At 45.3% G+C, this 25,236-nt stretch overlaps 2 protein-coding genes across 6 annotated transcripts in view; both read left to right on the top strand.

Annotated features, from left to right (window-relative positions):
* Window positions 1-987: 987 nt before the first annotated feature.
* st6galnac2 (ST6 (alpha-N-acetyl-neuraminyl-2,3-beta-galactosyl-1,3)-N-acetylgalactosaminide alpha-2,6-sialyltransferase 2) lies at window positions 988-13,256 on the top strand. The gene is made up of 10 exons (XM_038295280.1): window positions 988-1,116; window positions 4,530-4,623; window positions 6,319-6,490; window positions 6,762-6,915; window positions 8,888-9,026; window positions 9,108-9,211; window positions 11,215-11,295; window positions 11,375-11,477; window positions 12,561-12,754; window positions 12,953-13,256. The coding sequence occupies exons 1-9, from the start codon at window positions 1,028-1,030 to the stop codon at window positions 12,729-12,731; spliced, it is 1,107 nt and encodes a 368-aa protein (XP_038151208.1). The 5' UTR covers window positions 988-1,027; the 3' UTR covers window positions 12,732-12,754; window positions 12,953-13,256.
* Window positions 13,257-16,246: 2,990 nt separating this feature from the next.
* LOC119789980 (caskin-2-like) overlaps window positions 16,247-25,236 on the top strand; it is a 43,037-nt gene continuing 34,047 nt past the window's right edge. For all 5 annotated transcript variants that reach the window (XM_038295258.1, XM_038295257.1, XM_038295255.1 and 2 more), the window contains exons 1-2: window positions 16,247-16,510; window positions 18,196-18,446. In XM_038295258.1, the coding sequence (XP_038151186.1) occupies window positions 18,353-18,446 (94 nt within the window). In that variant the 5' untranslated portion in view covers window positions 16,247-16,510; window positions 18,196-18,352. The remainder of the gene's footprint in view (window positions 16,511-18,195; window positions 18,447-25,236) is intronic.

Here is a 25,236-nt window from a genome sequence, read left to right as displayed (position 1 = left end):
CAAAACACGTCTCACTCAGACATTTAGTGGCCTTGCAGGTGAAATTTTATACCTTTTTTATTGGATAAATACAATAACTAAATATATGAAACAAGAGAAATCTAAATTATCTGACCACGAGGGGCCGGTGGATCTCCTTCCTGCTTTCTGTGGCGGCGTTGTTCTGCTGGTTCCCTCCTGCAGAGACCTTCAGCTGCTTGGAGGAGGTCCAGAGCCAGGAGGAGAATCAGCTCCTCCTGGTCTGAGGCCATGGTTCTGGTTCTGGACCAGAAAAAGGAGGCTGGTTCCCCTTCAGGTTGGAGCAGAGTTCCTGCCTGCAGTATCCTGGGCTTCTGTTCCTCAGTGAGGGAAGAAATGGAGGTGGAGATCCATAGATGGATATAATCCAGACGCTGCTCTGTCTGCTGAGAGAAAAGCTCTGATTTACTTGCTCTACGTTTCTATCATCTCCTATGGTCACTTTCTTTTGTGCATTTAGTGGAAGGTCCGTCTAACATTGAGGCTTAAAAGATGGAACTCTATTCAGCCTTAGCTTTCTTTTTTGCTCCTATTCTGTTAGAATATTATGGAAAAGTTCATTTATTTCAGCAGTGAGCATCCTCTTCATCAGTTAAACACCAACAGAGGGTCTTCAGTCAGAGGCAACTCCAGATGCTGCAGGACAGACAGCTGCAGAAGAATCAGCCTCATTTACAGAATCAGTGTGTGAATAAAAGCAAATAAAGATGGACTTCATCCACCCTCCCAAATGTGGCAGAATAACACGTTTTCTTTGGGTCTCTAGGGGGACAGATGGAGGAGGACAGAGACAGGAGCGAGCAGGGACAGACGAGGACAACAGCTGCTCAGATCAGCAGAACTGATAACAGGAATAGGAGAGTTTCTCTTTCCTTCCATTCTCAGGTGTGACTGAAGGAACGGCTGAACAGTTTTTTCATCACAGGCTCCGCCTCCTCCACCTGCAGCTGAACTTTAGCCCAACCTGAGGTCGGCTGACAGGAATCCAGAGCCGCAGCAGGTGGGAACAATGCGAGCCTCCTCTAAGAAGAGTGTTTTTCTGCTGCTGGCCGTTTTCTCCCTCCTTGTTTGCTTCATTTTCTACAGGAGCTTCAGCAGGTAGGACACCTGGAGACAGTCAGGGGTCAGGAACAACCCACTGCTGCTCCACTGCTTCAGGTTTTAGTCTCCCACAAAGGATCAGACTCAGGATCCTCAGGATGGATTCAGCAAATAATCAGGCAGAAAGTTTTTTCCTTTGGAGGAAACTGATTAAAACTTGGAAAATAGAGCCGGTTTGTTCTGATCGAAGAAACTAGTCAATAACTGATGAAGATGATCAATCTGGAACCTTAGAGCAGAGATGTTTTACTGGACAGATGAATACCCCCCCCCCGGATGAAGCAGCTCCCAGACCTGTCCGTCAGGATCATCCTTGCTTTGTCTTTTGGTCATGATCTTAATCTCATAATCTTAGGCGAGGAAGAGAAAGTTGATGGACCAGTTCATCCATCTCCACCTCTTTTTTTCACTTTTACCCGATGTATTCCAGCATCCAGCTGCCATGCACGTGGGCATTGTCAGTTTCACTATAGCTCTGGTGAATTTCAATGGTGAAGTCCTCTGGAAATCTTCAATAATTGTTGTTAATTGCAGATGTGTCTAGTAGTTCCCATTGATTTAGCTTGTAAAGCGGGGAGAATGGCGCTAGGCTTACCGCACCGTGACGTCACTGCTGGAAGATGGCAGGAGGGAGGGGCTACTATATTTGGGCAAAAATGGCCGCTCCCAGACTCAGTGATCGTTATGAAAATTATTATTTTTTTACTGATTAACACTAAATTCATTAAGTCTTTGCGAACGTATTGGATTTATTTATAAATAATGATCCATTGATTATTCCTCGCTGACTTTTCCTTTAAGGTCAAATATTTATTGCATAATAATAATAAGTATAGATTATTATTATTATTATTATTACAGTCTAAGCTAACAAAGCAGCCAAACGACCCCCATTCCAAAGGGGGGGACCCGTTCATCCGTTTCTATTTGCATGTTTTCTAAACTAAAACCAGGCTTTGTTGGGCTGCTGGATAAAACCTGGAACTAAACGCTATTTCTGACATTTTGAAATGAAAAATCTTCCTGGATGGAAGAGAAACGTCTTCAGACTTGGAAACATCCCTACAGATTTATTGATTTAATCAAACAAACCAGGAACTTTCACCAGTTGGTTTCTTTACTGCGTGTTACAAACAGGAAGGCATTGAGAACATAAAGGATCAGCCTGTTGAGTCAGTCTGATTTAATCCAGTCGAGATTATTTATTTTACTATTTATTTGTTTGGGGGGGTTAAAGCAGTAGTGGCTTGTTTTTTCAGACTGACAGGACAGTAGGTATGAGAGAGACATGCAAGAAAGGACCACAGGTCTGATTCGAACCCGTGTTGGCTGCGTGGAGGCCTCCATATATGGGTCATGTGCTCCACCAAAGCACACCCAGGCAAGATTATTAATGCAGTATCAGTTCATAACACTTAAAGGAAATTATCTATATACAGAGATATAAAAGCAGCAATCCATCCTTCTAAACATGCATCTGGTGACAGTGGAGAGGAAACTTCTCTCTAACCTCCATCAGAAGTAGAACCAGGCTCGGTATGAGCGGCCTTCTGACATTTCATCACACCGGAGGATTGAGCAGAGAGAACAGAGAAGGAAGCCACTGATCCAGGAGTACTTTCTATGTAAAAGGACAGAAACATCAGGTCAGGTCTATCATCTACAGAGAGCACATGATGGCAGGTGGAAACGGTTAATGGTTTACAGATCAGGCGGCTGCCTGGAAATTGCATTAAATAAAAGATTCAAGGTCCTCAATTCCTTCCGACTGTAAATTCTCCATATCTCAGATAATCTCCGTGTCTCAGATAATCTCTGTGTCTCAGATAATCTCCGTGTCTCAGATAATCTCCGTATCGCAGATAATGGTTCTGACCCAGTAACAAACATTTGGGTTTCACCAGTGTCTCCATTGGCCTCTCTGTCTCCCTCTGCTGGTTTCTGACCAATCAGAGCCCAGAGTGCAGAGAGAGACACGCCCACAATCTCCTTCATTGCCCTCAGTAGATGTAGCCTGTGTTCGAATTCCTGGGCTGCGTCCTCTGAAGGCCAGATTCGTAGGCTGATGATGTCATAGCGCGGCGCCGAGGCCTGGTCGGATTCTAGGACTCCTCGTTATGCGGCCGATTAATGCGTCCTTCTTTCTGCCTGATTAGAAGAACGGGTCCGCTGTATCCTCCGTAGCCTCGGGTATCCCAGGATTCATTGCGAGACCAAGCAAGCCGGCTGCTCCGTGATCAGATTCTAATTTTAATATATCTGCAGAGTGGGACTTTAAATCTGATGGAATCTTTATTTTTCAGTTACTATTTTGCATAATTTGCTTAACTAAGTATTTTTTGTTGTTGAATATTAGAGATTTTCAGGATAATTTTTGTTATACATACATTGTTTAGATTTACTTATATGTTTTTACCCCTTTTATAGAATAAATTAGAATAGAATAAATCCCTTTATTGTCCCACAATGGGCAAATTTACAGCAGCAGAAAGATTATTGAAATGAGGACCTTAGAAAAATGTCTAAGAATAACATAATAGGGAAGAGTTAAAATAAAAACAATAAAATCCTGTAAAGTGTTTTAACAATATAAAACTGGAGAATAAATAACCAATATGCAGCTATGGACATTTTTACAGTAATTTGAAAATAGCAGCAGCATCAGAGATGTGCAGAATGACAGCAGCAGGTTATTTAACTGACTAAGGTTTCTATCATTACATTTGATTTTATTAGTTCCTGCTCCCGGCGGTTGGAACATTTATTCTCTGGATTCTCATCAGTCTTTGGTCACTTTATAATAATAAAATAAAGAAAAAGAAATAAAAAGAAACAGTTTGGAAAATTTTGGTTTTCACAGAACTGGACCTGTTTGAATCCACAGCCAAAACTCTTTCGGTCTCCTTATTTTCAAGGACTTTAAAGGATCCAGTCTAGGTAGACCGGATCTGGAACAGAACCATCAGGTCTGGATGGTTCTGGAGAAACTGTGAAGGTTCTGTTAAACCCTGAAACCTTAAAGGGATGAGAGAAGCTACGGGCTGCAGGTCCGAACCTGTGACCAGGAAAGTGTTTGGACTTTTTTTCCTCTTTGGTTCTGAGAACCTCTAATGGTCCCATCAGAACCTTTGCCTGACAGAACACTGACTGGATCAGAACCGGCAGCAGGCTGAAACACAGAAGAACAAAGATTTCATTGATTGTTTTTCTTTTTCTAAACTCAGTTTTTACTGTTTTCCTTTGATTCAAAGGTTTATGACTTCAGAGATCAAAGTGATTTTTACTGTTAAATGAATCAATAAATGATCAATGAAGCCTCTAATGACTATGATGGGACTGGGACCAGAAGTTTCATGACTTTAGGGACTGAAACCTTTCAGGCTCTGAACGCGTCTGTGTTGTAATATCAGTTCACAGGCAGCAGGGGGCAGCACTGAGACTCCAGGAGAAGATCAGGTGAGATGGGAGGAGCCTGGAGCTGCTCAGGAGGAGCAGCAGGAGGAGGTGAGTTTTCACAGGATCCACAGAAATCCCAACAAAAACGAAGAAGCTCGGATTAAATAAATGAGAAAAGAAACATTAAAGTAGCATAAAGACACTAAAACAGACGATAAATGGATGGAAACAGGAAATGTTCCTTTTTATTCATGTGAAAATGATCTAAAATGACTCCAGTTGATTTAAACCAGGACTATGGTTTTTATCCAGACCTGTGCTGGATCAGTCCCACTGATCCAAGGACCTTCTGTGGTGCTAGAAGGTGAAGATCCAGGCCTGAGTGCCTCTAATCTGGAGGATCTGGACTATTCCCGGGGTGAGGGCGGTCTTATTTTTGCTGCTGCTACCTCCATCCCTGGAGCAGTGGCACGGGAAGGGGGGTGCTGTGGGGGCTGCAGCCTCCCTCGTTATAGCATCAGCCCCCCATGGTGGGGGGCTGTGGAGTAAAATGATATTGTACTTAAAAACATGAAATTATTTATGTATTTATTTTTTAAAAGACTGTGTTTGATATGGGATTAAAATAATGGGCTGTGTATAAGATATAAACAAATGATTCATTATTTTGATATTTCATAAAAAAAACTAGGCTACTCCCCCAGAAGCATCCACCACCTCACATTCGTTTAGGCTTGGCTAGCAATAGGCAGCAGAAACGTATTTCTGACTATTTCGAGGTAAGAAATGGTTTTAATTCCCCTATACTGCCGCATTTAGCGTTATTTATGTGCCTGTTCGTCTTAGTCCTGTGGCTGAAGAAGTCTACGCTAGAATAAGGCTGCATATCACTAAATATTATATAAATATTAAATTAGTTAATTTTTTGTGTGTGTGTGTTTTTTGTTTCAGATATGAAATCATTCCCCCATATCCATAGTCGAATGGACTTTCAAGACGTTCAATGCTCAGTTTAGGTTATATTTAGGCCATGTTTTATTCAAGTATTCCTGATCCTGTTGATTGGGAGCTGTTGTTTGTTTTGAATGATTAAAAGAGAAGAAATAAAGTTTAAAATGTTCATGCTTTGTTCCGATGCATTTTAAATGGAAGTTTTTTGCGACAAATGTAGGCCTACAATATTATGTTAAAAACGTCAGCCACAGCCCTCAACATAATGACGTCATGTGTTTTCCAACCCAGCCATCAGCCCCCCTCGCTTGAAACAGCTTCCAGCGCGCCTGCCCTGGAGGCTGACATCACATGGAGGGTAAAAGCAGCAAAGACGTCACAGAGAAACCAGATCTAAAGGAGGAAATCTGTGGAAACAGACGCTGCAAAATCAGCAGCTTTTTATTAGAACGAGCTCGAGGTTTAAAACTGAAAGAAGGGAAAGGAAAGATGTTGAACTTTTCCTGCAAACCACTGAACATGTTAATCATCCGGTCTTTGCATTTAGCGGCGCATCAGTTCATGTTATACAGATTAAATAATGAGCAGCAGCTTCTTCCCCACCGCCATCACACTGATGAACTGCTGAGAAAACTCTAAATCACAGACAGCGAATACTCTGAATTAAAAGCCTTTATTGAACAATGTGATGTAGAAGACCTGACCTGTGCGTTTACCAGTGACGGCGTTTTTAATAATAACGGGTCATGGTGTCAGTGGGCCGGTCTGAGGCGGGACTCCAGGCCTCATCATTAGTCTCTGTGTGGATCAGCAGCAGCAGATAAGGTCTCTGATGAGCTTCCCTCCCTGCAGACTGAGGCAGCGTGTTCCCTGAGGTCCACCATAAGGAACGAGCCCTTCCTCTGGTGGAGGTTCAACTTCTCGCTGCCGGTCCTTCAGTGGGCTGGAAGTCTGACGCCATCGTCCTGGAAGCAGCTGAAGAGACGACCACCTCCATACGGCTGGAAGGGACTTCCTGCTAAAGGTGGGCTCCAGGTTTTATTCTCCTCATCATGTGGGGGGGGCGGGCTCAAGGAAAAAATGCTTTTTAATAAAAAAACCTTTTATATTTTACCAAGTTAAGGTTCTGAAAAAAAACCTAAATGAAAAGACAATAAATGAAACCCAACCTCATCCATTAAAGGACAGGATATATTTGAAGGTTGAAATGACTCTACCCTCCTCCTCCCCTTCCTCCTCCTCTTCCTCCTCCTCTTCCACCTCCTCCTCCCCTTCCTCCTCCTCTTCCTCCTCAGTCCTCCGGGAAAGCCTCTCCCTCCTCAAAAGCCGCCGGCTTTTTGAGCGGGAACCACCTGGCAGGTGTGTCCGCTGCGCCGTGGTGGGAAACGGAGGAATCCTCCGTGGATCCAGGCAAGGAAAGAACATCGACGGCCATGATTTGGTCTTCAGGTGAGAAGCTGAAACCTTCAGAGTCCTCAGGGTCTACCCCTGGATGAGGCATCCAACTAGAATAGAAACAGAATAGAATAAGAATTAGGGAACAATAGAAATAGAATAGAAACTGAGTAGAGTAGAGTAGAGTAGAGTAGAACAGAGTAGAGTAGAGTAGAACAGAGTAGAGTAGAGTAGAGTAGAGTAGAGTAGAACAGAGTAGAGTAGAATAGAACAGAGTAGAGTAGAGTAGAACAGAGTAGAGTAGAGTAGAGTAGAGTAGAGTAGAGTAGAACAGAGTAGAGTAGAACAGAGTAGAGTAGAGTAGAATAGAACAGAGTAGAGTAGAGTAGAACAGAGTAGAGTAGAGTAGAGTAGAACAGAGTAGAGTAGAACAGAGTAGAGTAGAGTAGAACAGAGTAGAGTAGAACAGAGTAGAGTAGAGTAGAGTAGAACAGAGTAGAGTAGAGTAGAGTAGAACAGAGTAGAGTAGAACAGAGTAGAGTAGAGTAGAACAGAGTAGAGTAGAGTAGAACAGAGTAGAGTAGAGTAGAGTAGAATAGAACAGAGTACAGTAGAACAGAGTAGAGTAGAGTAAAGTAGAGTAGAGTAGAGTAGAGTAGAACAGAGTAGAGTAGAGTAGAGTAGAACAGAGTAGAGTAGAACAGAGTAGAGTAGAGTAGAACAGAGTAGAGTAGAGTAGAGTAGAACAGAGTAGAGTAGAGTAGAACAGAGTAGAACAGAGTAGAACAGAGTAGAGTAGAACAGAGTAGAGTAGAGTAGAACAGAGTAGAGTAGAGTAGAGTAGAACAGAGTAGAGTAGAGTAGAACAGAGTAGAGTAGAACAGAGTAGAGTAGAGTAGAACAGAGTAGAGTAGAGTAGAGTAGAACAGAGTAGAGTAGAGTAGAGTAGAGTAGAACAGAGTACAGTAGAACAGAGTAGAGTAGAGTAGAACAGAGTACAGTAGAACAGAGTAGAGTAGAGTAGAACAGAGTAGAGTAGAGTAGAACAGAGTACAGTAGAACAGAGTACAGCAGAGTAGAGTAGAGTAGAGTAGAGTAGAGACTTCCTGTAATAAGAATTAGGGAACAATAGAAATAGAATAGAAACTGAGTAGAGTAGAGTAGAACAGAGTAGAGTAGAATAGAACAGAGTAGAGTAGAGTAGAACAGAGTAGAGTAGAGTAGAGTAGAACAGAGTAGAGTAGAACAGAGTAGAACAGAGTAGAGTAGAACAGAGTAGAGTAGAGTAGAGTAGAGTAGAACAGAGTAGAGTAGAGTAGAACAGAGTAGAGTAGAACAGAGTAGAGTAGAGTAGAACAGAGTAGAGTAGAGTAGAGTAGAGTAGAATAGAACAGAGTACAGTAGAACAGAGTAGAGTAGAGTAAAGTAGAGTAGAGTAGAGTAGAACAGAGTAGAGTAGAGTAGAACAGAGTAGAGTAGAGTAGAGTAGAACAGAGTAGAGTAGAACAGAGTAGAGTAGAACAGAGTAGAGTAGAGTAGAACAGAGTAGAGTAGAGTGGAACAGAGTAGAGTAGAGTAGAGTAGAACAGAGTAGAGTAGAACAGAGTAGAGTAGAACAGAGTAGAGTAGAGTAGAACAGAGTAGAGTAGAGTAGAGTAGAACAGAGTAGAGTAGAGTAGAGTAGAACAGAGTACAGTAGAACAGAGTAGAGTAGAGTAGAACAGAGTAGAGTAGAGTAGAACAGAGTAGAGTAGAGTAGAACAGAGTAGAGTAGAGTAGAACAGAGTAGAGTAGAGTAGAGTAGAGTAGAACAGAGTACAGTAGAACAGAGTAGAGTAGAGTAGAACAGAGTACAGCAGAGTAGAGTAGAGTAGAGTAGAGTAGAGTCTTCCTGGTTTGTTTTCCTGAACGTCCTTCAGACCAGCAGGTCCATCAGATGTAAACTGGGACACATTTAGCAGAATGTTCTGCAGAACTTCCAGGTCCAGGATCCGTCTTCTGGACCCTTTACTGTCTCTGTTACCAGGATGAACGGAGCGGTGATCAGAGGGTTTGAAGACGATGTGGGGACAAAGACTTCATTCTATGGTTTCACCACCAACACCATGAAGAACGCCCTGATCTGGTACCGCTCAGACGGTTTCACCAGAATTCCTCAGAGCCCGGTTAGGAACACTCAGAGATCCAGACCTGTTCAGAGGCTGATCTTCCTCCACCATCCAGATGATCTCTCCATGACTTTCTAGGAGATCAGATACATCTTCATCCCATCAGACATCCGAGATTACGTGATGATGGCGGCTGCTGTTCGGGGTCGAAGCGTTGCCTCAGGGAGAGACCAAGGAGACAGGTGAGCTTCTCTGAGCACACACCTGAGTCACAGGGAGGCCATGTTTCCTGGAGCAGACAGAACCTTTCAGCTCCTGGGCTCTGGCTCCCTCTGCTGGATGTGAAGCTGCAGAGCAGGGAGAAGGTCTGAGATCTGGAATCGGAGGATGAAGGTTCAGCCGTGTGGATGACTGAACACTGAGGTCTTCAGTTGGTCCTTCTGATCGTTTAGGTACAGACCCATACTTCCTCATAAAATATATTAGAATATATTATATTTGTCGGTTCAAGCCCTGGCTCTGGCTTTCAGTGCTGTGTCTTTGTGCAAGATACTTCACCTGCAGCGCCTACTGATGGTGATCAGAGGTGGTGCCACTGTGGCTGCTTTGCCACCATCAGTGAATGAATGAGTGTAAAGCTTTGTGGTAAAGTCCTCTGATGATTGGCTCATGTGGACCCAGTATTCCAGGAAGACAAACAGTTTAGGTTTTACAGTTTATTAAGAGCAGAAACTGAGCAGGTGGGGTCAGCGTCTACAGCGGGAACCTGTACAGCAGGGGACAACAGGTTAGTGACCTCATTTAGCTGGAAGTCTTTGCTCACAAACATGTAGGTCACTAACCTGGTCCTAATACCCAGTTCTAGTCCAGGTTTAGAGGTAGATCCCATCTGGTGGCCTGCAAACCCGGGTGGCGGTTGGCTCAGAGAGTCCCAGATTCAGGGGTATCAGGAGGACGGGCAGGAGGTCAAACATCAGCAGGATGAGCCTTAGAGCGAAGCCAAAGATGAGGTCAGGGACGGGGTCGATGGTCAGAGAGCAGGTGAGGGGTCGAAGGACGATCCTGGACTGAGTCGGTCACAGTTCCAGGTTCCAATCTCAGAGCAGCAGACCGACTGGACCAGGGCAGGTTCGGTGGTCAGGAGGCAAATCTGGTCGGGACACAAAGATCCAGCAGGTAGTCAGCTGGTCAACCGGAAGCATTTTTAGATGCATTTTGTAGTTTTTAATGGTTTTCTCCTCAGAGTTTGTTTCCAACAGCTTTTAGGTCATGTGACCCACTGATATAAACTAATGATCAATTATTATATTAGACTGGATTAACAAGGCAGGCTTGATAATTTCAGCATTTCTATTGATATTATAATGAAAATATGTTTTTTAACTATAACAAAGTCCTTTAATTTATGGTCAGTTTTTAAGCCAACCACTGCTGCTAAGATCCAGATGCAGTAACCAAACTGACAGTTTAAGCACAAAAGCAGGATTTCAGCAAATTCTTTATCAATTTGTATCCTGATTAGTGTTGCCACCTTTCAGAAATGATAATAAGGGACACCATGGCCTTTAATCTTCCTCATCCTCACTGACTCTTCTTCCTCCCATGTCTGTATTTCTGAAGGTGTTTCCTTTCCTTTCCAGTGTTCTGAGTAAAAGTGTTAAAAACGAAGTAAAAGCAGCTTAAAGTACAAAAAGCAACTATTCTGACTATGATTGTTCTGCTGCTGTTTGTGGAAGAGAAGCTGAATCTGTTTATGCAGTTACTTACTGTTCCCTTTTCCACCACCAGATGGCAGCATAGCCTCAAAGTATCTCAGCTTTTTCTGCAGAAGCTGAGAAAATGTTCATTGGCTGAGATTATTCAACAGATACCTGAATAATTCATGGGTTTAATTATTAATTATCTTCTACACATAAACATGTAGTTAGACTTTTTATTTATTTATTTTTGGATTTACTAAAATACATTAAATAATATTTTTGCATCTTCCTGAGTATGTAGGTGTCATTCCTCCCAGAAAAGAGAAAAACAGTCGTAGAACAAAAGACAGGAGACCTTTACTAAGTGATAAATTCTTATTCTAGATTTTGTTCATGTCTTTTTGGTCAAACTTGGTCTCTGAATCAAAATGATCCATTTATCCTGATTTATCAGACAGAGAGAACGACCAGAACTAACCTCTGAATCTGCTCCTTAAAAAGAGACGCTGCTCTTTATCCAAACCTTTCATTTATCGACTCCACAGACCATGGGAGTACTTTGGCCACAAACCACCTGGAAACTTCAAGATGCTCCACCCCCAGTTTATCTCCTACGTGACCCACAGGTGAGCAGAAACGGTTGGATGTGGGAGGAGCTGAAAGTCAGACCTGTAGAAGGAAACCTGATCTCTCTTTGTTTTCCAGTTTCCTGATGTCTCCTCTGATGACCAACGTCCACACTCGGGACTTGTACATGCCGAGTACCGGGGGTCTGATGCTGCTGACGGCCTTACACACCTGTGACCAGGTAACGCCGAGTCCAACGGTTTACCATCAACCTTTACCTTCAATAATGAATCTATCCTTTCCATAAATGCAGAGATTTATTACATACCTCAGAAATGCAGCAGCAGATGCTGCTTCAAAAAATCTGAAACCGGGTTAGCTCTGCTGAGGGAGGCGCTGTAGGTGAGAAGATACCTGAAGACCTTCCTCCTTTCATCACACCACAGCTCCACAGCCTGGAGATCATCTGTTTTTAGGGATTTATTACAGCCGTAGATCCTGGTTTATTCTGTTTATAAACTTTAATGTTTGATTAAATCAAATCTGGAACATTTCAGAAGCAGTGGAGATCTTTGAAGCAGATTCATATTCAGATTTTAAAGGATCTGTCACAGTTTTGGTTCAGTTTCACGTTGATCCAGTTTTTTCTTTGTTTTCTTGCTTTTTTAGTGTTTTCTGGATATATTTGAGGTCTTAGGTTTTTCTTGCTCAGCCTCTGTTGGCCTCCTGTGTTGGTCTCCTTTTCTCCTAGCTCCTTCTAGAATCCTCTGATCACACCTGCTCCCAATCAGCTCATTAGTCCAGTCTCTGTTCAGTCTCCCATATAAACTCTCCCTGGTCAGTTCCTCAGTGTTGGTTCCTGGTTTTTCCCCGGCCCCTCATGCATGTTTTCCCTGATGTCTCCATGCTTCTGACTTGTTTTGCGTTTTTATGTTGGATTCTTGGATTCCTGCCTTGGTTGCCTGTAGAACTCCAATAAAACTACAACAACTCACCTCTGCCTCCTCGCCTCTGCATTTGGGTCCTTAAAACCTCAACCAAACCCTGACAGGAGCAGTTTTTTAACCTCTGAAAGCTCAGCTTTATTTGGACGACATGTTCTGGTGTCCCTCACAGTTCACTGTTGGTCCTCTGTGGTTTAGTCCATATATCAGCAACATGCTGGGATAGTTTCCTGATCGTTACATGAAACTAAAAACTGAAAAAGGTCAAAATTTGTTAGTTTGCTCATCTAACAGCATCCAACTGGAAGAAGAACCTGATCCAGATTTTAGGGATGGGACCTTCAGACGGACCACACATCTAAACCAGTTTCTGTCTGCAGGTTTCTGCTTACGGCTTCATCACCAGGAACTACGCCGATTTCTCTGATCATTACTACGACTTGGTGCCGAGGCCTCTGAGGTTCTTTGCCAACCATGACCTGCAGATGGAGGGCAGCCTGTGGGAGGAGCTTCACAACCGGAAGGTGCTCTGGTTGTTCCAGAGAGATTGAGGAGGAGGAAGTTGACCAAAGAGGTGAGGATGAGGGATTTAGTTTTTCTTCTCTTTACTCACTTCATTAAACCTGTGCTGAGTGTGAAAATCAACATGAAGTAAAATCTGAGGATCATGTAAGATTTCAACAGTCGACTGAAAACAGTTTTATTACAGGAAGCAAACTGAGGATTTTAGAATAAAACAATATGTTCATTATTGCTCCTAATGTCACCTTAGGGTGGGTCGTTTCCAACAACCCAGCTGGTGATGGGTCAGTCCAGCATACACCCTCCTCCACACCATGGTACCGCCTCCTACCATCCCAGAAGAGACGATCAAAACCCAGACCATGGTACTGCTTCCTTCCGTCCCAGAGGAGATGATCCAAACCCAGACCATGGTACTGCTTCCTTCCATCCCAGAGGAGATGATCCAAACCCAGACCATGGTACTGCTTCCTTCCGTCCCAGAGGAGATGATCCAAACCCAGACCATGGTACCACCTCCTACCGTCTCAGAAGAGACGATCCAAAACCCAGACAATGGTACCGCCTCCTACTGTCCCAGAGGAGACGATCCAAAACCCAGACAATGGTACCACCTCCTACCGTCCCAGAGGAGATGATCCAAACCCAGACCATGGTACCACCTCCTACCGTCTCAGAAGAGACGATCCAAAACCCAGACAATGGTACCGCCTCCTACCGTCTCAGAAGAGACGATCAAAACCCAGACCATGGTACTGCTTCCTTCCGTCCCAGAGGAGACGTTCCAAACCCAGACAATGGTACCACCTCCTACCGTCCCAGAGGAGACAATCCAAACCCAGACCACAGTACCGCTTCCTACCGTCCCAGAAGAGACGATCCAAACCCAGACCATGGTACCGCCTCCTACTGTCCCAGAGGAGACGATCCAAACCTAGACCATGGTACCACCTTCTACTTTCCCAGAGGAGACGATCCAAAACCCAGACAATGGTATCACCTCCTACCGTCCCAGAGGAGACAATCCAAACCCAGACCACAGTACCGCTTCCTACCGTCCCAGAAGAGACGATCCAAACCCAGACCACAGTACCGCTTCCTACCGTCCCAGAAGAGACGATCCAAACCCAGACCATGGTACCGCCTCCTACTTTCCCAGAGGAGACGATCCAAAACCCAGACAATGGTACCACCTCCTACCGTCCCAGAGGAGACAATCCAAACCCAGACCACGGTACCGCCTCCTACCGTCCCAGAAGAGACGATCAAAACCCAGACCATGGTACTGCCTCCTACTGTCCCAGAGGAGACGATCCAAACCCAGACCATGGTACCGCCTCCTACCCTCCTACCATCCCAGAGGAGACGATCCAAACCCAGACCATGGTACGGCCTCCTACCGTCCCAGAGGAGACGATCCAAACCCAGACCATGGTACCACTTCCTATCGTCCCAGAGGAGACGATCCAAACCCAGACCATGGTGCCACTTCCTATCGTCCCAGAGGAGACGATCCAAACCCAGACCATGGTACCGCCTCTCTCTGATGCTCCTCCAGGTTCCTTGATGGTTTCAGGATGTTCTAAACATCCTTCCTGTTTTTCTTTATTATTTCATGGTTTGATTCCTAAATTTGGATTTTAGGAATCAGTTGTTTTCTCTGGTTCTGAAATTACAGTTTTGACATAAAAATGTTTCAGATGAGATGTTAAAATAAAGCTAAATATATATAAACTTCTTTATCTCCAACATTCCTCGCTCTTTCCTAAACATTTTCCACAGGAATGAGACCAAAGTTAAACCAAGTGTTTGTTCTTCACTGACGTATCATAGTTTCTCATTGAAAACTGGGAGGAAAGTTGTTCTGAAGGGAGGTGGTGGGAAGGTGGCTGAGGGTTCATCAGAGCTCTGCTGAGAGAACAAAACAGGAAACACACAGGCTTTCAAAATAAAAGCCTGGCTAAGAAGAGGATTTTTTATTGTTGGTCATGAAGCAAAGAATATCCAACAGAGTTCAGATACCCAGTCTGAGTTCATATTGGTGAAGAAAACTGCAGAGGTCCAGGAGAGAGTTCTGAGTGGACCGGGTCGTCTTTGGAGGAGGCGGCTTCAGCAGAGCAGCTGGTTAGGCCCAAAGGTCAGGAGGCTCTCAGCTGTTCACTGATTGGTTGATTGAATTTAATCGATCTCATAGTGGAGAAATTTACTCGTTACATTAGTTCAAATAGTCAAAAAAGAAGAAAGTGCCAAAGGAAGAAAAAGTTGCATGATGGGATATATACAGTACACACAGTGGTTCCACATGGGACAGCTAATTAGGAATATTATACAGGGTTATTGAACAAGGTTAGATATATAGATAAATATTTATTTAATATTGTGATAAAGTCCATTAATTTCCATAATGTAAAAATAAAACTTGAACCATCATATATTTTAGATTCATTGCACACTAATTTAAAATATTTCAGGTCTTTTATTGTCTTGATATGAATGATTTTGGCATCCAGCTCATGAAAACCCAACATTCCTATCTCACAAAATGAGCATATCATGAAAAGGTCTCTAAAGGAGCTGCTATGCACCTAATAATCTGGATCAACCAATTAACTCTAAACACCTGCAGAGGATTCCTGAGGCCTTTAAAACTCCCAGCCCGGTTCATCACTCAGACCCCAATCATGGGTCAGACTGCCGACCTGCCTGCTGCCCAGAAGGCCATCATTGACCCCCTCAGGCAAGAGGCTCAGACACAGAGAGATATTTCTGAAGCAATAGGCTGTTCCCAGAGTGCTGCTGCATCAAGGCACCTCAGTGGGAAGGAAAAAGTGGCAGAAACCAGAAGAGGAGACCGGACCCTGAGGAAGATTGTGGAGAAGGTTCGATTCCAGACCTTGGGGGACCTGCGGAAGCAGTGGACTGAGTCTGGAGTAGAAACATCCAGAGGCACCGTGAACAGGCATGTGCAGGAAATGGGCTACAGGTGCCGCATTCCCCAGGTCAGGCCACTTTAGAACCAGAAACAGCAGCAGAGGCGCCTGATCTGGGCTACAGAGAAGCAGCTCTGGTACAGGATGGTCCAGGCAGCCAGATGTCTGTCCTCCAGCTTCTTCAGCAGAAGGATCTGGGTCCTTCTCCAGGTTCCTGCTGGGCTGTTCGGATACTGTGGGAATGTTCAGGCCCCAATGTCAATATGTGACGAGTTGGGAGTGAGAATGTGTTGATAATACTGACGCAGTTTGTTTGAAGCAGTGTTTGACCACCGCAGACAGGAAGTGCTTCAGGTTCTGATCTTGGTGACTCAGTGATATCTTATGTCAGCTTTTCTTGTTTATCTGAAATGATTGTTCTGAAATGTTTGTTCTGAAATGATTTTAATTTAGTTTAGCCCAGCTCCTCTGGGCCGGAAGTGGGTCAGAACATCCACGGATGGAGGAAATACTGGATCACTTCAAAGCAGAATGGAAGCTCCTCGGCTTTTTCTGAAGGAGCGCTTTTATTTTGAAGGTCTGATGCGGATGATGGTGCTGCATTCAAGGGACCTTGACAGCTTCAGTAAATTCGGGAGACTCCAGAATGTGGCATTCAGGGAAAAGAGGGAAAGCTGGAGAAGCGCGGCCAACCGGACCCGTCTAAAGGAGCAGAACCGGACCTTCGCTCTAGAACCTGGAGAGTCCCGGATCCGTTTGAGGCGCAGGAAAACTTTTCAGGAATATCCACTCTGGGAAAATCGCCACTTTTCCAGCTCCTTGAGGAGTTTTCCTAAATCCTCCGCTGGAGTTCGGAGGACTGGAAGTTTCACCGATCGGTGAGGGAGGGGGTCTGGGTTCGGTGAGGGAGGGGGTCTGGGTTCGGTAAGGGAGGGATCTGGGTTCGGTGAGGGAGGGGGTTCGTGTCGCTCTGATATCGGGGAAAGGTGCTCTGCGGGTCGGCTCTAAGTTCGGTCCGAAGGTCGGCGGCTGGAGCCTGCATGGTGTGTTTAAGTGCTCGGACCGGGTGGAGATTTCCAGCTTCTCCGCTGCGTTAAAGTCAGAAAAGTGAAAGTTTTCCTGTTTTGGGTCCATTTGCTTCTCTGGGAGAAAGAACCGGAACCAGAAGATTCGGGTTCTGGAAGGAGATCCCGCCTGTCTGGATGACTGAACCGCTCCGTTACATAACAGCCTGTAGAGGCTGGATCCACCGGAACCACCTGGACCAGATCTAGATGGAGTTCTGCTCTGGAACCGCCAGAAACAGAACCAGCAGAACCAGAACCAGCAGAACCAGAACCAGCAGCTGGACTGTTTATAGAGCAGAGCAGAGTTCCTGGGGTGGGGGGTCTAACTATGGGGGCCCCGAGGGGCCAAAAGAAGTGGAATCTATTAAGATTTAAATCCTTTGGATCCATTCATCCTTCATCCATCCATCGTCCATCCATTCATCCATCCATTCATCCTTCATCCATCCATTCATACTTCATCCATCCATCCATCATCTATCCATCATCCATCCATTCATCCTTCATCCATCCATCATCCATCCATTCATCCTTCATCCATCCATCATTCGTCATCCATCATCCATCCATCCATCATCCATCCATCCATCATCCATCCATCCATCATCCATCCATCATCCATCCATCCTTCATCCATCCTTCATCCATCCATCCTACATCCATCCTTCATCCATCCATTCATAGGGGTGTGCAAAATAATCGTCATGATGATGCATCGTTATTCTAATTTTCGTGATCTACTGCATCGATTCTTGATGCCAAGAATCGATTATTAATTTAAAAAAATGAATAAATAAAATTACATGAATGGTTGGCGAACATCAGCCAAAAACAAGTGTAATACAACTTCCAGTCCAGTAGATGTCGCTGCAAATGTGTTGACGCACGCTGCCTTGTGTCACAAGCATTTCCGGCCGCGGGATACTGTGCCGAGGCATTCAAAAACAAAACATGGAGGATAAAATATTGCAATGCATCGCAATGATGCATCGTGATTCGAATCGAATCGTGACTTCTTTGGCAATACCCACCCCTATCCATTCATCCTTCATCCATCCATCCATCCTTCATCCATCCATCCATCATCCATCCATCATCCATCCATCCATTCATCCTTCATCCATCCATCATCCATCCATCCATCCATCCTTCATCCATCCATCATCCATCCATCCATTCATCCTTCATCCATCCATCATCCATCCATCCTTCATCCATCCATCATCCAACCATCATCCATCCATCATCCATCCATCCATCATCCATCCATCCATCCTTCATCCATCCATCATCCATCCTTCATCCATCCATACATTCATCCATCCTTCATCCATCCATCCATCCATCCATCCTTCATCTATCCATCATCCATCCATCATCCATCCATCATCCATCCATCATCCCTCCATCCATCCATCCATCCTTCATCCATCCATCCATCAGACTGAGATTCCTTCATCATCCTCATCTTCACTCTTCTTTTTTTCTCTCCTCAGGATCTCAGCCATCACCTCCTCCCCGGACCTCCAGCTCCTCCTGAGAACATCTGCTGATGGAGAAACTGAGAACCTGAGGTGGGTTCCTGGAGCTCAGGATGAAGCTCTGAGGAAGAGGAGCGGTTCCCAGGGCAGGAGGAGGAGGAGCAGGAGGAGCATGGGAAAGGAGCAGGAGCTCCTCCAGGCTGTGAAGACTGGAGACCTGCTGTCCACTCAGAAGCTGCTGTCTAAGCTGAAGACCAGCAGGAACAGTAAGTTCTGATCCAGGAAGCTGGAGGTTCTGATCAGGGTTCTGTGCTTCGGTCCGCTTCTGTCGTCTCTGATCTCAGCTTCAGTCATCGACTCAACTTCCTGCTTTATCTCGTTTATTCTGAAATGTTGGAGGAATTTTCTAAACATGGTGGAAAAATCCTCATCATGAGGCGGCGGGTGCGTTTCCTAGCAACCGCCCTGATGCTCTGATTGTTTGATATGAAACGATCGACCAAAATGAAACCTTTGGATTCCACATCCTCTGCTCGGCTGACGGACGTCCTGCTCTGTCAGGTTAACCAATGAGATCTCTCCCACATCCACCGCCGCCAAAATACGGAGCCGAGCTTTTCCTCGCTCTGCTGCGGCCAGCTCAACATCTGGAATCGCACCAAACAGGAAAAGAACGTTAAGAATATTCTGTTTATCAAATTAAAATATAGCAACAACAGATCAATAACTACAGATTAGAGCATCATTCTGAAATATTCCAGAAAACTAAAAGCGTTTAATTAAATGATTGGATGCAAACTATCGGCCCTTTAACAGACCAGGAAGCAGATTTCTCATCTTCATCAAAATATTTATTTTATACTGAGAGGCTTTTAATTTTCATCAAATCGAATCAAAACTTCCAGCAGTAAATCTGACAACTTCAAAACAAACTTCTTATCTCAGGAATGGATGAAGAGATGCTGAGGAAGCAGAGAACAAACCAATGATGATCCTCATTATCCTCTACTGCAAAAATCCACAACGAAAAGAAAATCACAATCACACGTTTTCAGAACCGTGTGATTGGTGCTGATGGTGATTTTTAATGATGTCACATTAATTGACTGCAAGTTTCTCTGCAATGAATTTAATAATAATTATAATATGGTGCATCCTCTCCTCGAGCTCAGAGGAAGTTGAAGTGGAATGGGGGGGGCAGAGGTGGATTTAGGAAATGTGGGGCCTTGGGCAAAGACAGGCAGGGGCCCCTCTAAATGGAGAACATCAAACAGACCCATTCTCCAGATAGAGAAATGTTAATAGAATAGACATCCATTATCTGTTCTAGGTTGTGTCCCTCTCTTCTTGTCCCTTTTCTTCTTGTTTTCCTCTCTATGTTTTGTACTCAGCTGACTTTTCATGCTGTCTCTAAAGGAATGAAAGATTTTTTCCAAGCACTAAGCTCACTTAGCTGATTGCTCCTTCCTGTGTTTCCAAAAAGGCCAAAGTAAATAACCCAGTCCTTCTTTTCACTGTAGACAAGCCATGATCTGCTTCTCTGTTCTCCATTTTTCATTTGGATGAATTAATAGCTGCATGAATCATGACAGCAGACAAGATAGAGGAGAGCAGGAGGCGGGGTTACCAATCTACTTGCTCTGGAGAGCAGAGTTCGCTGCTTTTAGATGCTGTCTCCAAAGTCTCCAGTAGCAGAAAAAAGTCTCTAGATTTGGCGCTAGGAGCTTTTTAGAAATGAAAGTGCTAGAGGGGTCTGAAAAGTGGCTAAATATAGCGACTAAAGCGCTAAGTTGGCAACACTGCTCTTTGCATGGTTTGTTTTCAAATGGTTTGCTGCTGTCTGTTTGGACCTTTCTGAACATGTGCAGCAAATGGACTGATCCAATATGGGGGACACTGAAGGGGGGGCTGAGACACACTTAAAGGGGAACAGCATATTATTTTCCATTGGTCCTTGATTTTCTGTTATTCCATCATGTTCTACTCACCCATATTAGTTTAGTGTCATTTGGAGCCGTTCTGAAGATATTCCGTTAGGTTATATCCAGTAACGTCTTCCTATGGGCAACGACTTGAAGGCACAAACTAAACTGTTCATCATTTATTCTTTATGGTACGCCTGCTGACCTCCAGGGACCTCGATGCCAGAAGTCCTCACTGCCTTAAACTTCTAAACAGGGTATTGAGGCTGGAAGACTGACTCCTCCAGGTGGTACCTGACACTTCTGACAATCGCTGCCCTCGGAAAAAAATCAGTCGCAGGAGAATCCTACAGATAACGCCAAATTGTAGTGGGGAGAAAAGTATTCAAATATTTGCTCCAGTTAAATAAATGGAGATCGATGGATTTCCCTCAGTCAGCACTTTATTTTGATCTTTGCAAAGAGAGAACGGTTCATCATACAGCCCTGGTAATCAGCCCTGTTCTGATCTGAGCTGTGTTTGTTTCTCCTTACTTACATGAACGGAAAGTAGTCAGAGTCAAAACAAATTACAGACACTTTGGTTAACAGTAACATGTTATGAATAAACCTTGAGAAAGAATCTGGCTTGTTTTGAAAAGAAGACATGTCTTCACTCAGGGGGGCTGTGTGGCCTTGCAGGTGAAACGGACAGAGTGAAAACTTTTATTGTCAGTTAACACGATAAATTAGTATATGAAATAAGAGAAATCTAAATTTTCCGACCACACAGCACAAGATTCAAAGTGTGAAGATGAGAATGTGTGGGACTATTCACATTTTGAACAAAGCCAATAGTGTCTAAGATAGCATTAAAGGCTGCTCTTAAGCTATCGCCTTCAATGTCAGCATGGATGTTAAAATCTCCCACTATGATGACCCTGTCAGTATTTAATACCAAATCAGAAAGGAACTCTGAAAACTCATCTAAAAATTCAGAGTAAGGACCTGGTGGACGATACAAAGTTACAAAAAGAAGAGGTTTTCTTGCCTTGAAATTTGGATCAGGGAAATTAAGGGTTAAATGTTCAAAAGAGTTGTAGGTATTAATTGTTTTGGGAGTAATCAGTAAGTCAGACTGGAAGATTGTTGCTACTCCTCCTCCTCGCCCAGAACTTCTGGGGATGTGAAAATTTAAATAGCTTGAAGGAGTTGCCTCATTTATGCTCACATAATCCTCTTGCTGCAGCCAGGTTTCTGTAAGGCAAAACAAGTCAATGTGATTATCACAAATCAAGTCATTAACTAGCAGACTTTTAGAGGAAAGAGATCTTATGTTAAACAGACCGCATTTAATCGTTTTAACTTTTTCCCCAACTATAGTTATTTTAATTTTATTTAGATTATCATGATTTACTCCTTTGGGAATATTTGCTAATTTATTAGATTTTGGTCGTGGGCAAGACACTGTCTGGATGGAGTAAAGAGTGGGTAACAGTAGAGAAGCTGCAGAGAGGTCTGTTAAACTACCGGCTGCTAATGGCTCGGTTCTGGTAATGGTTCTGTTGGTCCAATCAGGCCCACTCGCTGCCATCATCTGAGTCGAACCAGTGGCTGGTCTGAAGGAGAAACTGGGTCAGAGTCTCTAACTGCTCTCTGGTCCAGTTTGATGTTTTGGACCTTGAAACTGGATGAAAGGCAGCAGATTAGACCCAGAACACAACCAGGAGCAACCAGAACCCTTTACCAGATGAACGCAGGAAGCTGCAGCTTTCCGTTCCTCAGCAGAACGACTGAGGGAGTCCGTCTGATCCTGGAGTTCCCAGGGAGAAGTTCTGATCCGCTGGTTCAGGTTTCACCTCCTGGCCTCTGGGCTCCGGGTCGGTCTGGAGTCGGGTTGCAGCTTTTGAAAAGGTGTTGCTCCAGGAAACATTCCAGCAGGATGACATCATCGTCTCTTTCAGACGCTCCCCGCTGCTGGACAATGGTTGGCACGGAAACAGGGAGGGGAGGGGGGCTTTCAGCTGTGCCTTTGATCAGAGCGACGCTCAGCTGAGGGTCTGCAGGGATGGAGCGTCTTCACCGCCCAGCTGATTAGAGCGTTCACATCACAACCCGGCAGCGAGGTTCTGAAGCCTCTTCATCAATCAGCAGAATCCATCCCTCCTCTGATTTTCCTCCTGAACCTTCAGTAGAAGGAAAACTTCCTGCTTCTCCTGCAGATCCTCATCCAGTCAGTTTCAATGGTTGAGGAAAAAATTAGAGCAGGAAGAATAAATAAGCAGGAGGAAGATGAGGAAGAGGAGGAGGAGGGGGAGGAAGAGGAGGGGGAGGAGGAAGAGGAGGGTGAGGAAGAGGGGGAGGAATAGAAAACAAGGCTAAAATGATGACGAGTTTCTAGATGTTCTATCCTTTCAGTGTTTTAAGATCATTTGAGGCGAGCTAACGTTAGCCCGTCTGCATTAGCCAGGGCTAACATTAGCCCGTCTGCAGCAGCCTGGGCTAACGTTAGCCCGTCTGCATTAGCCAGGGCTAACGTTAGCCCGTCTGCATTAGCCAGGGCTAACGTTAGCCCGTCTGCAGCAGCCTGGGCTAACGTTAGCCCATCTGCAGCAGCCTGGGCTAACGTTAGCCCGTCTGCATTAGCCAGGGCTAACGTTAGCCCGTCTGCATTAGCCAGGGCTAACGTTAGCCTGTCTGCATTAGCCAGGGCTAACGTTAGCCCGTCTGCATTAGCCAGGGCTAACGTTAGCTCGTCTGCAGCGGCCAGGGCTAACGTTAGCCCGTCTGCATTAGCCTGGGCAAACATTAGCCCGTCTGCATTAGCCAGGGCTAACGTTAGCCCGTCTGCATTAGCCAGGGCTAACGTTAGCCCGTCTGCATTAGCCAGGGCTAACGTTAGCCCGTCTGCATTAGCCAGGGCTAACGTTAGCCCGTCTGCATTAGCCAGGGCTAACGTTAGCCCGTCTGCATTAGCCAGGGCTAACATTAGCCCGTCTGCATTAGCCAGGGCTAACGTTAGCTCGTCTGCAGCGGCCAGGGCTAACGTTAGCCCGTCTGCATTAGCCTGGGCAAACATTAGCCCGTCTGCATTAGCCAGGGCTAACGTTAGCCCGTCTGCATTAGCCAGGGCTAACGTTAGCCCGTCTGCATTAGCCAGGGCTAACGTTAGCTCGTCTGCAGCGGCCAGGGCTAACGTTAGCCCGTCTGCATTAGCCTGGGCAAACGTTAGCCCGTCTGCATTAGCCAGGGCTAATGTTAGCCCGTCTGCATTAGCCTGGGCAAACGTTAGCCCGTCTGCATTAGCCAGGGCTAACGTTAGCCCGTCTGCAGTGGCCAGGGCTGACGTTAGCCCGTCTGCATTAGCCAGGGCTAACGTTAGCCCGTCTGCATTAGCCAGGGCTAACGTTAGCCCGTCTGCATTAGCCAGGGCTAACGTTAGCCCGTCTGCATTAGCCAGGGCTAACGTTAGCCCGTCTGCAGTGGCCAGGGCTGACGTTAGCCCGTCTGCATTAGCCAGGGCTAACGTTAGCCCGTCTGCATTAGCCAGGGCTAATGTTTGCTCGTCTGTGGCGGCCATTGCTAAGCAGGTTCTGAACAGGTCCAACAGCAGGCGTCCAACCAGAACTTCAAGGATCTCCAGGTTCATCTTGGTTCTCGTTCCACATGGCAGAAAGGTCCAACTAGGAGAGGTTCTGTTATGTTTGGGTCCAGTTCCGTCAGCGCTGAAGGAGATCATTTTAGAACCGGGACTGGAGGTTCTGGAGATCTGTACTGTGTTCTGTGGAACATGCCTGTGAGCAGAACCCATTTTCTTGTTTCAGATGGATCCTGTTGTCATGGAAACACCATGAGAACAGAATGGTTCTGTTTGTGGCCGTTTCTCAAGAACCGAGTACGGACCCAACATGACAGAACCTCTCCTTGTTGGACCTTTCTCCATGTGGAACCAGAACCAAAAAGAACCTGGAGATCCTTGAAGTTCTGGTTGGACGCCTGCTGTTGGACCTGTTCAGAGCTTCTGTCTGAGGAACTGCAGACGGCCTGTGGAACGGTTGGTTCTGGTGTTCTGACCCATTAGATGTCGGTACCGTTCCTGCTGCTCAAAACTCCTCCTATGCCGATGAAGCTGCTGCTCCTCTTCCTCTTTGACCCAGTGGAGGTTCTGCAGGTCCGTCCCGGATGGTTCTGCTGCCCTGCCCTGCAGCGGCTCTATGCGCTCGGACCGTGCATGCGGGCCCGCCTTCACGTCTCGCTCCATCAGTTGTCATGAGCGTCACAGAGTTCTGGCGGGGGAAGAAGCGGGCCTCAGCGGCTCGTTAGCCCTCAGTGGGCCCGGTCTCTCTGATCCGGTTTGTTCTGCTGTCAGCTTGATGTTTGTTCCCTGAAATGATGGAACATTCCGGCGTCGAGCCTCGCTCTGCTTTAAACACCCTGAGTCAGAACCAGCGGTTGGGTTCTGATCATCAGTTTGCTTTCTCCGGTACCGGCCCAGTTCCAGTCCCAGTTCCTCCAGTTAAAGCTCGGTTAGGAGGAGGAACAGGAGGGTCTGGGTTCAGGGTGCCATTCCTTTTCTTCAGGCTGGTTTGGATCCTGATTTCCCCGATAATTAAACCTTCGTTTAAAGGGACGCCATCTTTGATCAGGTTCCTTTGATCTGAAACATCAAACGTCCAGAATGTGGAGAATGGAACGAAATAAAAGTTTTACAAAAAGGATTATAGAAAATTGCTTTATAGATGTTGACTCATTCAAAATATCCACTCCTGGTTACCATGCCAACGTGGACACCTGATGTCCTCATACAGGAAAAGTAGGTTGAAGTCATGTGACCTGGAGCTCTGGCAACACGGAGGTTCGAAAAAGCCTGAACTCGTCCTTTCAGACTTGCTTCCTGTCTGAACACATGATGGACATGATGGATTAGGTGGACATGGTGGATTAGGTGGACATGATGGACATAATGGATTAGGTGGACATGATGGACATGTTGGATCAGGTGGACATGGTGGATCAGGTGGACATGGTGGATCAGGTGGACATGGTGGATCAGGTGGACATGGTGGATTAGGTGGACATGATGGACATGGTGGATTAGGTGGACATGATGGACATGGTGGATTAGGTGGATTAGGTGGACATGATGGACATGGTG

This window comes from Cyprinodon tularosa, unplaced genomic scaffold (assembly GCF_016077235.1).
Source record: "Cyprinodon tularosa strain WSP-4 unplaced genomic scaffold, ASM1607723v1 ctg352, whole genome shotgun sequence".
Classification (NCBI taxonomy): domain Eukaryota; kingdom Metazoa; phylum Chordata; class Actinopteri; order Cyprinodontiformes; family Cyprinodontidae; genus Cyprinodon; species Cyprinodon tularosa.
The sequence above is the reverse complement of the archived record's forward strand: the minus strand, read 5'-3'. Positions and strand labels throughout refer to the sequence as shown.

Excerpts from the sequence above, each read along its gene's own strand:
- st6galnac2 (XM_038295280.1), top strand. The coding sequence starts at position 1,028 with ATGCGAGCCTCCTCTAAGAAGAGTGTTTTTCTGCTGCTGGCCGTTTTC. Across the intron at positions 6,491-6,761 it reads GAAGGGACTTCCTGCTAAAG|TCCTCCGGGAAAGCCTCTCC; the intron begins GTGGGCTCCAGG and ends CTTCCTCCTCAG. Across the intron at positions 9,027-9,107 it reads CCAGAATTCCTCAGAGCCCG|GAGATCAGATACATCTTCAT; the intron begins GTTAGGAACACT and ends ATGACTTTCTAG.